We start from the raw sequence: 12,525 nt of genomic DNA, 5'->3' as shown, positions 1-12,525 counted from the left end.
CTAGACTTGTCAAATGTCATAGAACTATACACTGAGAAGGGTGCATTTTACTTTTATTAATTATTTCTCAATAAACCTTACTTAAAAAAAAAAAAAAGATGGTAGTCAAGCCTGAAGACAGTTCACTAGCAATAATGCCCAAGGCTTTTGCAGCCTTTTGTTTAGGAATATTTCCCATTACCTGATACAGACTATAAGGGTAACAGAGTTTTGACTCTGAACATCTTCCTGTCTACCTCACTGAGTTTACAGTCAGCCTGTTTGAACTGGGTCTGCCAAAGGATGAAGGGTTTTGTTTGTTTTTGTTTCTTTAAAAATGCCTATATGTGTGGAGGAATTGTTTGGACTGAAACTTGCTTTTGTCACAGCTTCACACCAAGGTTATGGAGTAGCCGATCCTTACCCATCTCAGACTTCTTTGGCAGTTCCCAATAACTACCAAAAAGAACCCAAGACGGGTACATGGTCAGAATGACTGAGGCAGTGTCCACATAGGAATGTCCTCCTTCTTTAAGCTCATTCAGATCATCTTATGTACTTAAGTTTCACCCTATGTTGCAAACCTTTCCTGACACCCCAGTGGCAGACTTCCATGGTTCTCACCAGAGGACCACGTGCTCCTGAGTGACACTCTGCCCTCTTTTGGTCTTTTTTTTTTGGTCTGCCCTACTAAACTATGGAGTCTTTCGGAGCACAAACCATGTCTCACATTCCCAAGGCCCAACACAACTTTATTTTTAAATAAATAAGTAAATTTATTATAGTGTTTGACTGAAGTAATAGATTAATTATAGTCATAGTGATGGTAGCCAACACTTGCTGTGCCTTGCCCTGTGCCGTGCATCCATGCCTCATGCTCAGTGTTCAGTAGCTCCTCAGAGCCCCTTAGAGGTTAAGTGTTGTTACCATCCCAAGTGCACAGATGAGGAAATCAAGACAGAGATGAAGTAACTCACCGAAAGCCACGCAGCCAGCAGATGATGGAATTGGGAACTGAAACCAAAATGGTCTCATTCCAGAGGCAACTTTTTTGAGCTCCGTGACCTCTGCCTCTCATTTCTGCTACAGCAGTGTCTGTTGAAGGATAGAATGCTTTTCGCACTGGGCATATAATCTGGTCTTTGAAGGGGATGTTAGCGCTTGTTTATTCCTCACCCCCGATGTTTGGGTCAAGCAGGCGAGGCTCACAGAAGCTAACTTGCTCCGGATCCCTCCCTTCTTCATTAGATGGCTTTCTGGTGAACAAGCGGAGGACGACTTAAATATTTACTGGGTCACTGCTGCCTTAAATATTTGGGCGGTCTGTCCCAAGATTATTGTTTCATCAGGAAAATGTATTACTAACTGCCCTCTCCGTCTTTGCCTTTTTTTCAGGGTTCACTGTTTCCATTATCTCATCCCCCTCGCAAAGGAGGGGAACTACGCCATTGTGGCTAATGTGGAAAGTATGGATTATGACCCTTTGGTGGTCAAGCTCAACAAAGACATCAGCGCCATTGAAGAGGCCATGAGTGCCAGCCTTCAGCAGCACAAGTTCCAATATATATTTGAAGGTCAGACCTTGCCTGTGTCCCCAGGATTTGGGGAGGAAGGAAGGGTGATGGGTGTTGTTTTTTTTTTTTTTTTTAAATCTTTCCCTATTATTGAAGTTCACAACTTATAGTTGTTTGGGTTTTGTTTTGGTTCGGTTTTTCTCTTTTTGGATCAAAGCTGCAGTACCTAGTCTCTCTGCGGATGGCTAGGTAGACAACAGTCTGGCTGCCATCTGCTTCTGGTTGATAAGATTTCATCCAACATAAGGCAGATGGCAGCCTGGCTGCCTCCCTGACACGCCACTCATGAGAGTTGGGTAAATATGTAGAGTGGACCATGAGTTAGCTCAAGAGAAGCTCATAAAAGAAAAAGAAGCACACATACAATGAGAAGACTCCAAAAAAAGATCTGTTAACTAAAATTATCAGTGGAAGGGGAAGTTTTCTCTCAAAGAATGAGCCGTTGTCTGAAAAGAAACCTCTGATCAGCAGAGATTTTAGGAAGGCTGGATCCATTAATGCCATGGGGCAGGCTGGCAAGGGAAGGACACGAAAGACATTTCCGCATAAAGGCATTCACCTTCAACATTGTTAAATATGCAGTGCCAACCAAATAATTTTTCATGCTGAATTTCTCTCATGGGTGGGACTTTTAGGACTTCAAACTATATTCCTTCCTTTCTTGTTTTGGTTTATTTGTATATAGTCCTGGGTCCCAGAAGTATCTATGGTATCTCTCAGAATTAAAGCAATGTTATTCAAAACAGTTAAGAAAGTGCATTGTGCAAAGGACCGTAGAACCTGGAGATAGGAAAGAAAGGCTTGGCCACTGCTTGCTTTATGAAACAGTTATATCCCAGCAAACTTGGACCAAAAAACTGAAAATCCTATTTTCCCATTAAATTATGTCATAAAGAGAGAGCTATGTCCTGAAAGGAACTATTCCTAGAAGACTTCAGCCAAAAAGTGTTAGTGATTAAGAGGTTAACTGTTCTCCCTGTAGCACTGAGAATTTGAGAGCCACAGCAGTCCTCTGTAGCTTGGAGCTGTGGTGCCCATCTGAGGAGTCACTCCTCGCTCACTACACTGTTTCCTCCTTGCTCTTGACCGTGACTCTTCCAAGCCCCGTGTATCAACATTCACAGTTCCCAGACTTTCCCTCTCATTTTGCCCATTTCTTAACATCCAATCCTGATGAATAGCAACATCTTCTTGAAATATGGGTGTAACGCTCTAACGTAGATAAAGATGAAGGAATCATAATACCTTCTGTTTGAAAAAGCTCTAGATATTTCTCTGTGATATTTCTTCCTAAATTGAAAAGGCATAATACAGAATTTCCCAAGGGGTAGGGAATGGGGGTGAGAAGGTATCAGTCTTCTTTGGCGTGGAGAAGAGGAGCATTTTATCACAGATATTGTTTGTGTATAGTAATTGCCAATGTATGGTAATAATACAGAACAGACAACTTCTACTGGATTTTTTAAAAATTATTATGATAATTTTTATGTATATTTGTCATATAAATTTACTTTTTTTTTTTTTTCTAAGTGGGCTCCATGTTGGGCAGGGAGTGGGCTCCATGCAATGCAGGGCTTGAACTCAAACCTGAGATCAAGGCCCAAGCTGAGATCAAGAGTAGGACACTTAACCGACTGAGCCACCCAGCTGCCCCTAAATTTACTTATTTAATGTATTTATTATTATTTACTATTCTCTACAAACACTACACCCCCTCATTGCCTCCGCTTAGGCAAATTACATTTTACGATGGCAGAACAAAATTATACCCGGAGTTATGGACTCAGTAAAATCATACCCAAACTTAACCTACAGAGATTTTTCACATCAATCAGTGGCTTTAAATGTAAAATCCACACGTGTGTTTCCTTTTCTTTGAGTAAAAAGCCTTTTACTTCCCTTTCAAGTAGTTGCACGTACAGGTGAGTTTGTGGTCTGGAAGCAACTGCACGAGTGTAGCTGAGGCAGGAGAGAACGCTCCTCCTCTCCCTTTTCTGCGTTCATCCTCGTCAAGGGAAACTCATTCTGCAGACAGAGGGAGTCATGGATCCTAAAGCCCCGCCTTGAACCGTCACCATGGAGACTCTATGACTTCCGAAGAGGGAGATCATGAAGACAGTAGACTGCTTGTGACTAGGCAGACTAGCTTTAGAGTTCCAGGGGAAGCTTTGAAGAATGGTGACCCACATGCATCCATTTCTTACTGACATATTTTTGCTTTTTAGGTTCCAAATCAACGTTTGAGCCAAAAATACACCCTTGTCTTTTTTTGTGGGAGGAAAAGGAAACAAAACAGATCATTGTATTTGCATGTGTTCTTCTCTGGTTTCAGTGCCTCTTTACAGAAAAATAAGAGTTCCAATGCTCTTCAGTAGTTTGTAACCAACTGGCTTATTTTCTAAGCCCTTGGCATGGTGGCTTGGGGTATGCAGTGGGTATGTTGCGTAAAGCCTCTCCATTTGTAGCTATTAGGACGATGTATAAGTACTCCAGAACTACTGCAGGGTCAGTGGGTGCAGCAACCCTCAGAGATATGTCTTCTTTGATCATTTCAATCTGTGGAGGATTTGAAGACAGACATCTTTGCAAATTCATGTGTACGTTCACACAACGTGGCACTAATCTGTCTTTTCTTCTCCCCCCCCCCCCCCGCCCCTCCACCGCTGATCTGTGCTGGTCCCTCAGGCCTGGGTCACCTGATCTCCTGCATCCTCATTAATGGCGCCCAGTACTTCAGGCGCATCAGTGAGTCCGGCATCAAGAAGATGTGTAGGAACATCTTTGTCCTGCAGCAGAATTTGACCAACATCACCATGTCGCGGGAGGCAGACCTGGACTTTGCAAGGTAGGAGGAAGGACCAGGCTCAGTCCCTTGTACCAAAGTCAAGATCCCATTGCCTCTCAAAATCCCTTAGTAAAATAGATTCTTAGTACTTAAAAAGTTAAAGAAAAATTAAAGAAAAAATGAAACAATTAGATGTTCATCAATCTTAGAGAAGGTAATGCTCTATGATTCTATTGAATGTGGAACCTGCCTTGGGCAGGGAGTTTTCCTGTTCTCTAACCTAAGTTCTTCGTAGTACAAAACTTCAGTAACTTTCTTATTCTAAAAGTAATATTTGCTTATTGCATAAGATATGCCACATAAAATACAAACAATATCAGTAAACATGACTGAAATTAAACTTTCACCTGGAGACTATGACATTTGGTGTAATTTCTCCTGGCCTTGTGCCTCTGCCAGGGATACAAGTGAATTTTCATACTATGTATGCATTTGATTTCTCTTTGTACAAAATTGGAACTATGTTAATGCAATTTTATATTTGTTTAACTGCATTTTCCCATATCAGTAACCTTCATTGAAAACATTATTTTTCCCAAAGCCGCTGATAGTCCTTGGTAGGGCAGTTGATCCCTGAACAACATGGGTTTGAACGGTGTAGGTCCACTCATATGCAGACTTTTTTCATACACTGCAATTAATGTATTTTCTCTTCCTTATTTTCTTCATAACATTTTCTTTTCTCTAGCTTACTTTCTTGTGAGAAAACAGTATTTAATACATATAACCTACAAAACGTGTTTGTCAACTATTGATGTTATCGGTACAATATCTGGCCAACAGTAGGCTATTCATACTAAAGTTTTGGGTGAGTCAGAAGTTATACACCATCTGTGACTGTGTAGGAGGTTGGCACCCCTCCCTACCCACATTGTTCAAGGGTCCACTGTACCACTTTTAATATCTGAACAAATATTCAATGGTATAAATTAGGTATTATTTAATCATTTGCAAATTTGTAAACATTTGAAAATTTATAAATCCACTAGGATTATCTCCTTCTTTTTTTCTTTCATAAAGCACGTGTTAAATATATGTTTTCATGAACCTTTTCCTCATCTCTTCTCTCTTTCCCACTTGAAATCCCTTCTTCTCGTTTTCGTTGTGTGGACAGTGATCACTCATCATCAACTGGGCTCACCTTCCATGTCCTTGAAGGCTCTTCTTTTAAAGTGCACTCTTACTCTTTCCTAGTTTGCGGATCTCAATTTTTAATGTTTCTTTATAATGTACTTTTTCAAATTTAAGGGTTGTTTTATTCTCTCTTCATGTGGTCTCAACACTGTATACCTTACTTAAATCATCAGACCTTTGGTACTCATTGAAAGCTAAAACAGTTTTGAAGAAGATAGACAGTGATTATGGTATCTTGGTGTTTTACTACTCTTTGTACCTTAGTGAATTTTTTCATAAACTCCTTTATGGCTAGGAAGTCATTTGTTTTTAATCATCTGGAATTCTCCTGCCTAACGTTGGTACTTCTGTGTCATTTCATTGGATTTTTGCATTCCTCAAGAATTTCCAGAAAATTTGAAATCATTTTTAAGACCTTTCAGGAAATAATGAAATATTACATTACATTGACAGTTATCAAGACATATATGCTAGGATCCTTGTTTTGAAAGCCTATAACAATGTATCTTCATTTTTAGCTTCTCTTCTCCAATCTCTCCTTCCATTTGTTCCATTGCTGCTCTGTTCCTCTGCTTCTCTGTCCTCCTTCCCTGTCTGATTCTTCCTTTGTGCATGCATGTGTGTGTTGTGTGTTCATTAAATTCCCTATTTTAGGCTAAATTTGGTAGAAAGCCTTCTTTGCTCAGATTAGGGAAACCAGGTGTGACTGAAGGCTGCATTTATTTGGTCGCTCTTATGGGGAATGATCTCATTATTGAATTAGTCTGTTCATAATAACATTGACAAGGGGAAGTTAAGAACATGGAGGCCTGAGGGATACAGAGAAGCATTACTAATTCTCTGAGGAATATAATTCTTAAATTCAATCATCCTTCTTTAAATGATTTTTTTATTTAGCTGAAATAAGTAAATTAACAGGTTTTGGCAGACAGTATGGGGCCCCAGCACATCCTAAAAAAACTAGCACCTGAATAATGAAATGCTGACTGGGCAGTATTGAGGTCGGCATCTGTGGGCTGCGTGCCCACACTGCCTCTTCAGGAAGTAATTAAATGGCAACTGAGCCAGGCCTTTTATAGTTGGATTTGGGACTGATGTCCAAAGCAGTGGGTGTGACCTGAAATGTGACCATTTGGAAGAGGTACTGCTACTATTGCTGTTTACTCTGAATGGATTATAAAAGGAAATGGGCAGCATAAATATGTAGCATTGACTGATTCTGTCCTTCCAGTCTTGGTTCAGAAGGCCTCTCCTTTTTTTTTTTTTTTTTTAAGATTTATTCATTTATTTGATGAGCGAGAGAGAGATCGTGTGGCAGGGAAGGACAGAGGGAGAGGGAGAAAGAATCCCAAGCAGACTCCTGCTGTGTGGGGACCCTAATGTGGAGCTCAATCTCATGACCCTGAGATCATGACCTGAGCCAAAACCAAGAGTCGGCCGTGTAACTGACTGAGCCACCCAGGCACCCCTCAGAAGACCTCTCCCTATTAGACTTATATGTCCCAAGACCGAGACTCTTTTCTGTTTTCTTAGTGCTGAGCCCAGAGTAGGTGCTCATCATGGGTATTGAATGAATGGATAAGTATCCACTCAAGGCTTCTTTTGGTGCTGATGAAGAACTTGGATAATGACAAATTTTAGTCTGTCTTTAATGCCCTAAGAGTTTCACTAGCTGACATGGGTTGGTGTTCTTACAGGTTTACAAGGAACAGCATCTCCCTAGAACATAAAGCATTTTACAAAAGGAACCATGTATCCCTGTGATTCATTGTCTCTTTCTCCTTCATTTGCTCTTGCTCTCATACATTGAAGATACACAGACACGCTTTATGGCCTTATTTTTTTCTGTTTCTGGTTTTGGTAGGACAGATTTCATGGAAATGGGCTCCATCGATTCCACTGAATTTGAAGCTGTATAAAATGAATATAACAGCAATACCAAAATAGCCAGAAATAATAGACTGCAGCAGTGTGCCTCAGCATTCCTTAAGCAGTGTCTAATCAAGCATGGGCAGCATCTGTATTTCCAGCAAGTCTCTATAGGAATGTTATCTTCTAACACAGTAATTAATCACTAGTTGCCGTGTGTCAGAAAACTTACTTAACAAGAAGTTGCAATGCTCTTGTAGTTTTTTCACCTCCACAGCCTCCCTGGCCAGTGGAAAATACAACACCCTTTCTGTAATAAAGAAGAATGTGGAGTGATTCCATTTGTGTTGATTCTTCTCCTTGCGGCATTGCTATCGATCTCTTTTTCTACACACCTTTACTCTCATTTCTAGTAGGAAGATAAATCTCAGGTGACCAAGGATCAGCATAACCTGTATAATCACCGGAATTAGAGAAACTCTGTCCCCCAGACAATGATCTTTGCTATGGTGTTGACCCTTTTAACCCCATTGTACATTTTTAGAGTCAAGATGATACTCTGTCCTGGAAAATGACTGCAGGTTAACTAGAAAATGGAAAGGCTTCTTGAGCGGGCTTTTTTTTAGTTCCTTTCATGACAAATCATCTTCCCCTGAGCTGTCTTGCACTTCTCCAGACTGAGTCTCTGAAATAACCTGGAAGTCCAGGCACTGCACCGCGGGAGAAGTCTGGCTGAGCACTGAGGTCCCCAGAGTGGCTCCAACAATCTTTGTACTTTAAGTGAAGCCATTATTCAAGTAGATGAGTCCAGAGTTTTCTTCCTGGTTCTTCCCGCTCTCCCCACATTTTCCCTCTGACATCTGTCCCTTTACAGTTCTCTTTCTCCTTCATCTCTCCTGCCACCTCTGGTTTCCTTCAAGGCTTCATCTCACTTCGATTTTTTTCTCATTTTGATTTTCTCTAGACTCGCATCTCTCATACTTAAATCCGACAAAGATAAGGAAATGAAAGCTTAGATTCAGGAAGTGGTAAGGGGAGAAGTTCCAACACATTAAGAAAGCTTCTTCACCCTTTTACTCATTCTTTCATTCACTCATTCAACTGTTGTTTATTGAGTGTCTTCTCTTTAGGTCCTGCCCTTATGGAATTTACACTATTATAATTCAGGCAGTTAAGGCAGACTAATAAAGAAGTAAAATATAAAGTATCTCAGATGATATATGTGAAAATCAGGCATGGGAAGGGGAAGAGAGTATGCCAAGGTAATGAAGGTCACCCACAATTGTGGAGTGGTCACGGAAGCCCTTAATGATGTGGTAACAATTGAGGAAAAAGCTAAAGGAAGACAGGGAACAACCCATGTGGATATCTAGGGGAAGAGCATACCAGGAAAAGACACACAGAGGAAAGAGCCAGAAGGAGAAGTACGCTTGGCATTTAAAGAACAGCAGAAAGGCCAGTATGTATGAAGTGAATGAGTAGAGGGAAGAATCAGAGACGGGATCACAGGTTTCATCTAAGAAGCTGAGATCCTGAAGGTTGTTGCGTTAACAGTGGCTTTTACTTTGAGTGAGATAGGAAGCTATCAGACGGTTTGGAATAGAGACTGCCATAATGTGACTTACATTGTAAAAGAATCACTCCTGGTTACTATGTGGTAAGTAGACATTTGGGGAAGGTAGGTTGCAGGCAAGAGCAAAAACAGAAGGAGCTGTCAGGAAACTACTGCAATAACCTAGATGAAAGATAGTATTGATTCGAGCCAAGATGGCGGCACTGCAGAAGATAAGTAGTCAGATTAGGATATATTTTACAAGCAGATCTGACAGGATTTTCTGAAGGATTGGAAGTAAACCAGTGACTCCAAGGTTTTTATTCTGAGCATTTCAAAGGATGGAGTTTTGATTTACTGAAATGAAAGTACGCTAGACACTGGGAAAGACAGGTTGAGTTTGGGGAGGTGGAAACAGGGCAGATAGGAAGGAGGTATCGAGTTTGGGTTTAGAAATACTAAGGTTGAGATGCACATTAGACATCTGAATAGAAGTCAGGAAGAGAGAGCTGAATGTACAAATCTGTATTCAGGAAAGAGGTCTAGGCTAGAAATAGGAGTTTGGGAATCATCAGCAGGTAGATGGGATTTAAAGCCATGAGATGGAATGAGAAATGAGATCTTATTGACAACACAAGCATAGAAAAAGGGAAGCCATCCAAGAATTGGGCCTTGGGTGGGTACTCCACTGTTGAGATGTTGGAGTGCTGAGGACAAACCAGCAAAGGAACCTGAGAAGGAGCAGGAAAGAAAAGAGGAGAGAGGTCTGTTTCCCAGAAGCAAGTGTTTTTTGTTTGTTTTTGGTTTTGGTTTTTTTTAAGATTTTATTTATTTATTTGACAGAGAGAGAGATCACAAGTAGGCAGAGAAGCAGGCAGAGAGAGAGGAGGAAGCAGGCTCCCTGCGGAGCAGAGAGCCCGATGCGGGGCTTGATCCCAGGACCCTGAGATCATGACCTGAGCCGAAGGCAGCGGCTTAATCCACTGAGCCACCCAGGTGCCCCCAGAAGCAAGTGTTTTAAGAGTTTGTCTTCATCTGTGTCAAATGGTGCTAGTAGTTTGTTAGCTCAGGACAGAGAATTGGGGTACTGGTGGACCTTACAAGAGGGCTGAAATGCTTTGGTTTGCACTCCTTGATCTTCTCTACACAACTTACGTAGTGCAGAAACAAGCTTTGGGAACAGACTTCTCACTGCTCAGTTCTGTGGTGGGGTCTGATGCATTCAAGACAAACAAGAATGCAATTAGAGGCTTCTGGTGTGATATATAAAAGACCAAATAGGCACCCTCTCTTTTCTCACTGAATGATTACTAAGAAAGCCCTGCTGTTCCCAGCATATTTATTCATCATGTGTTTCCCATGATGAAGAGGAGCTGTGATCTCTCTTCGAAGGACACCGAATGGTTTTATTTTTAAGGAAGGTGCTCCTCCATGCTCCACCCCTCCCTTCTCCAGCCCTCAACCCCCTTCAAGCAACTCTGGTTCAGCTTTGGAGCTGTTCTGTATATGTTTACTTAACCAGTAAGGCCCTGCATCTTCTATGTGTAATACACATACATAGGACATCTTCACAGTATCCAAAAGAAAAATCCCACTGGTAATGAAGGAACTATTTGGAATCTGGAAACCAAAGGAGAAAGAAAGCTTGCTTGAAACACCTCCTCGGGACATAGGTTTATACAGAGAAGTAGAACACAACAATATTTATTTAACTCAATAAGAGACTGAATCAAGAAAGTAAAGAGACAACTGAAAGAATGGGAGAAAATATTTTCGTATCACATATCTGATAAGGAACTTGTATCCAGAATTCATAGAAGACTCTTACAACTCCATAATACAAAGGCAAATAACCCAATTAAAGAATAGGTAAAGGTGCCCCAGTAGCAATGAGCACACCTAGTGTCCAGATCTTGGTTTCTAATACTCTTCTCCAATGAAAGAACCAAGGCTTCTGGGAGAAATGGCTGATTCTAGGACTAGGACAGAAAATATATAAGATGAGTGTGGAGCATCCAGAAGTTAAGGAAGTACTAAACACGCGCACATACACACACACACACACACACACACACACACACACACACACATCCCACTTTGATGGGAATGTGTCACAAGGACACAGGGGCCAACCGAAAGAGAGCCTAATGGCCAAAGCTGGGATAATTTGGCAACAAAATAAAGTATTGGATTATGACACAAAGTACAGAATAAATATTTATGAGTCCATAGTGATACAATTAAAATGATTGAATAAAGTAATAAGTGAGGAAGAAGAGACAAATCTCCTATACAGAAGAATTCCAAATGAATTACACAGCTACTACCCTAAATAAGGAAACTTACTCTTGACTTCTTAAGTGTAGATTGTTCTTAGGGACTTCCTTCCAAAGAGTACATAAGCCGTCGGAGGAAGGTAACGTTATAGTGGAGAAATCTGACAAATAGTACTTCAGCCAGGTTCAAGGGGCAACGCCAAATTACACAAAGCATGTTGTTGGATATACCTTTGATTTGAGGGGATGAAAATGATAACTTTACCTCTGTGATCTTACCCAAAACCTATAACCCCCCGTATAACTGAGGAAAACATCAGAAAGTTTTCAATAAAGGAAGATCCTATGAAAGAAATACCAGTACTCCTCGAAAGTATCAAGGTCATCAAAAACAAGGCAAGTCTGAGAAACTTTTGTAGCCAAAACAAGACTAAGAAGGCGTGGGAGGGGACCTGGGTGGTTCAGTCAGTTAAGCATCTGACTTCAACTCACATCATGATCTCAGGGTCCTGGGGTCAAGCCCCACTTCAGGCTCCCCACTCAGCAGTCTGCTCCTTCCTCTCCCTCTGCCCCTCCCCCCCACCCATGTGTACACATGATCTCTCTCTGTCTCTCAAATAAATAAAATCTTTATTAATAAATAATTAAGAAGGCATGACAGCTGTGTGTAATCAGTGTCCTGGATGGGATCCTGGAACAGAAAAAGGACATTATGTAAAAACTAAGAAAATATGAATAAACTATGGACTTTAGTTAACAATGTATCAATATTCGGGGTGCCTGGGTGGCTCAGGGGGTTGAGCCTCTGCCTTCAGTTCAGGTCATGATCTCAGGGTCCTGGGATCAAGCCCCACATCAGGCTCTCTGCTAAGCAGGGAGCCTGCTTCCCCCCCTCTCTCTACCTGCCTCTCTGCCTACTTGTGATCTGATCTCTCTCTGTCAAATAAATAAAATCTTTTAAAAAAATAAATAATGTATCAATATTCATTAGTTGTGATAAAGATATCACACTAAGATATTGATAATAGGGAGACTGGGTGCAAGTTATATGGGAAATCTTTGTGCTGTCTTCTCAATCTTCCTGTAAGTCTAAAACTATTGGAAAAAACTATCGAAAAACAGGCAAATGATTTGTATAGCCATTTCTCCAAAGAAGTTGTATAGAATACACACATGAAAAGATGTTATTAAGAAAATGCAAATCAAAACCATAATGAGATAGTCACATTACACCCGCTAGGATTGCTGTAATCAAAAAGACAGTCCACTCCAGCAAGTGTTAGGATGTGGGAAACC

General features: G+C 40.9%; 1 protein-coding gene across 1 annotated transcript in view; it reads left to right on the top strand.

Annotated features, from left to right (window-relative positions):
* Positions 1-12,525, top strand: part of EXOC4 (exocyst complex component 4) — a 740,765-nt gene that overhangs the window by 675,464 nt on the left and 52,776 nt on the right. The window contains exons 16-17 of the mRNA XM_046020865.1: positions 1,375-1,553; positions 4,239-4,398. Of these exons, the coding sequence (XP_045876821.1) occupies positions 1,375-1,553; positions 4,239-4,398 (339 nt within the window). The remainder of the gene's footprint in view (positions 1-1,374; positions 1,554-4,238; positions 4,399-12,525) is intronic.

Source organism: Meles meles, chromosome 10, assembly GCF_922984935.1.
Source record: "Meles meles chromosome 10, mMelMel3.1 paternal haplotype, whole genome shotgun sequence".
Taxonomy (NCBI): domain Eukaryota; kingdom Metazoa; phylum Chordata; class Mammalia; order Carnivora; family Mustelidae; genus Meles; species Meles meles.
The sequence above is the reverse complement of the archived record's forward strand: the minus strand, read 5'-3'. Positions and strand labels throughout refer to the sequence as shown.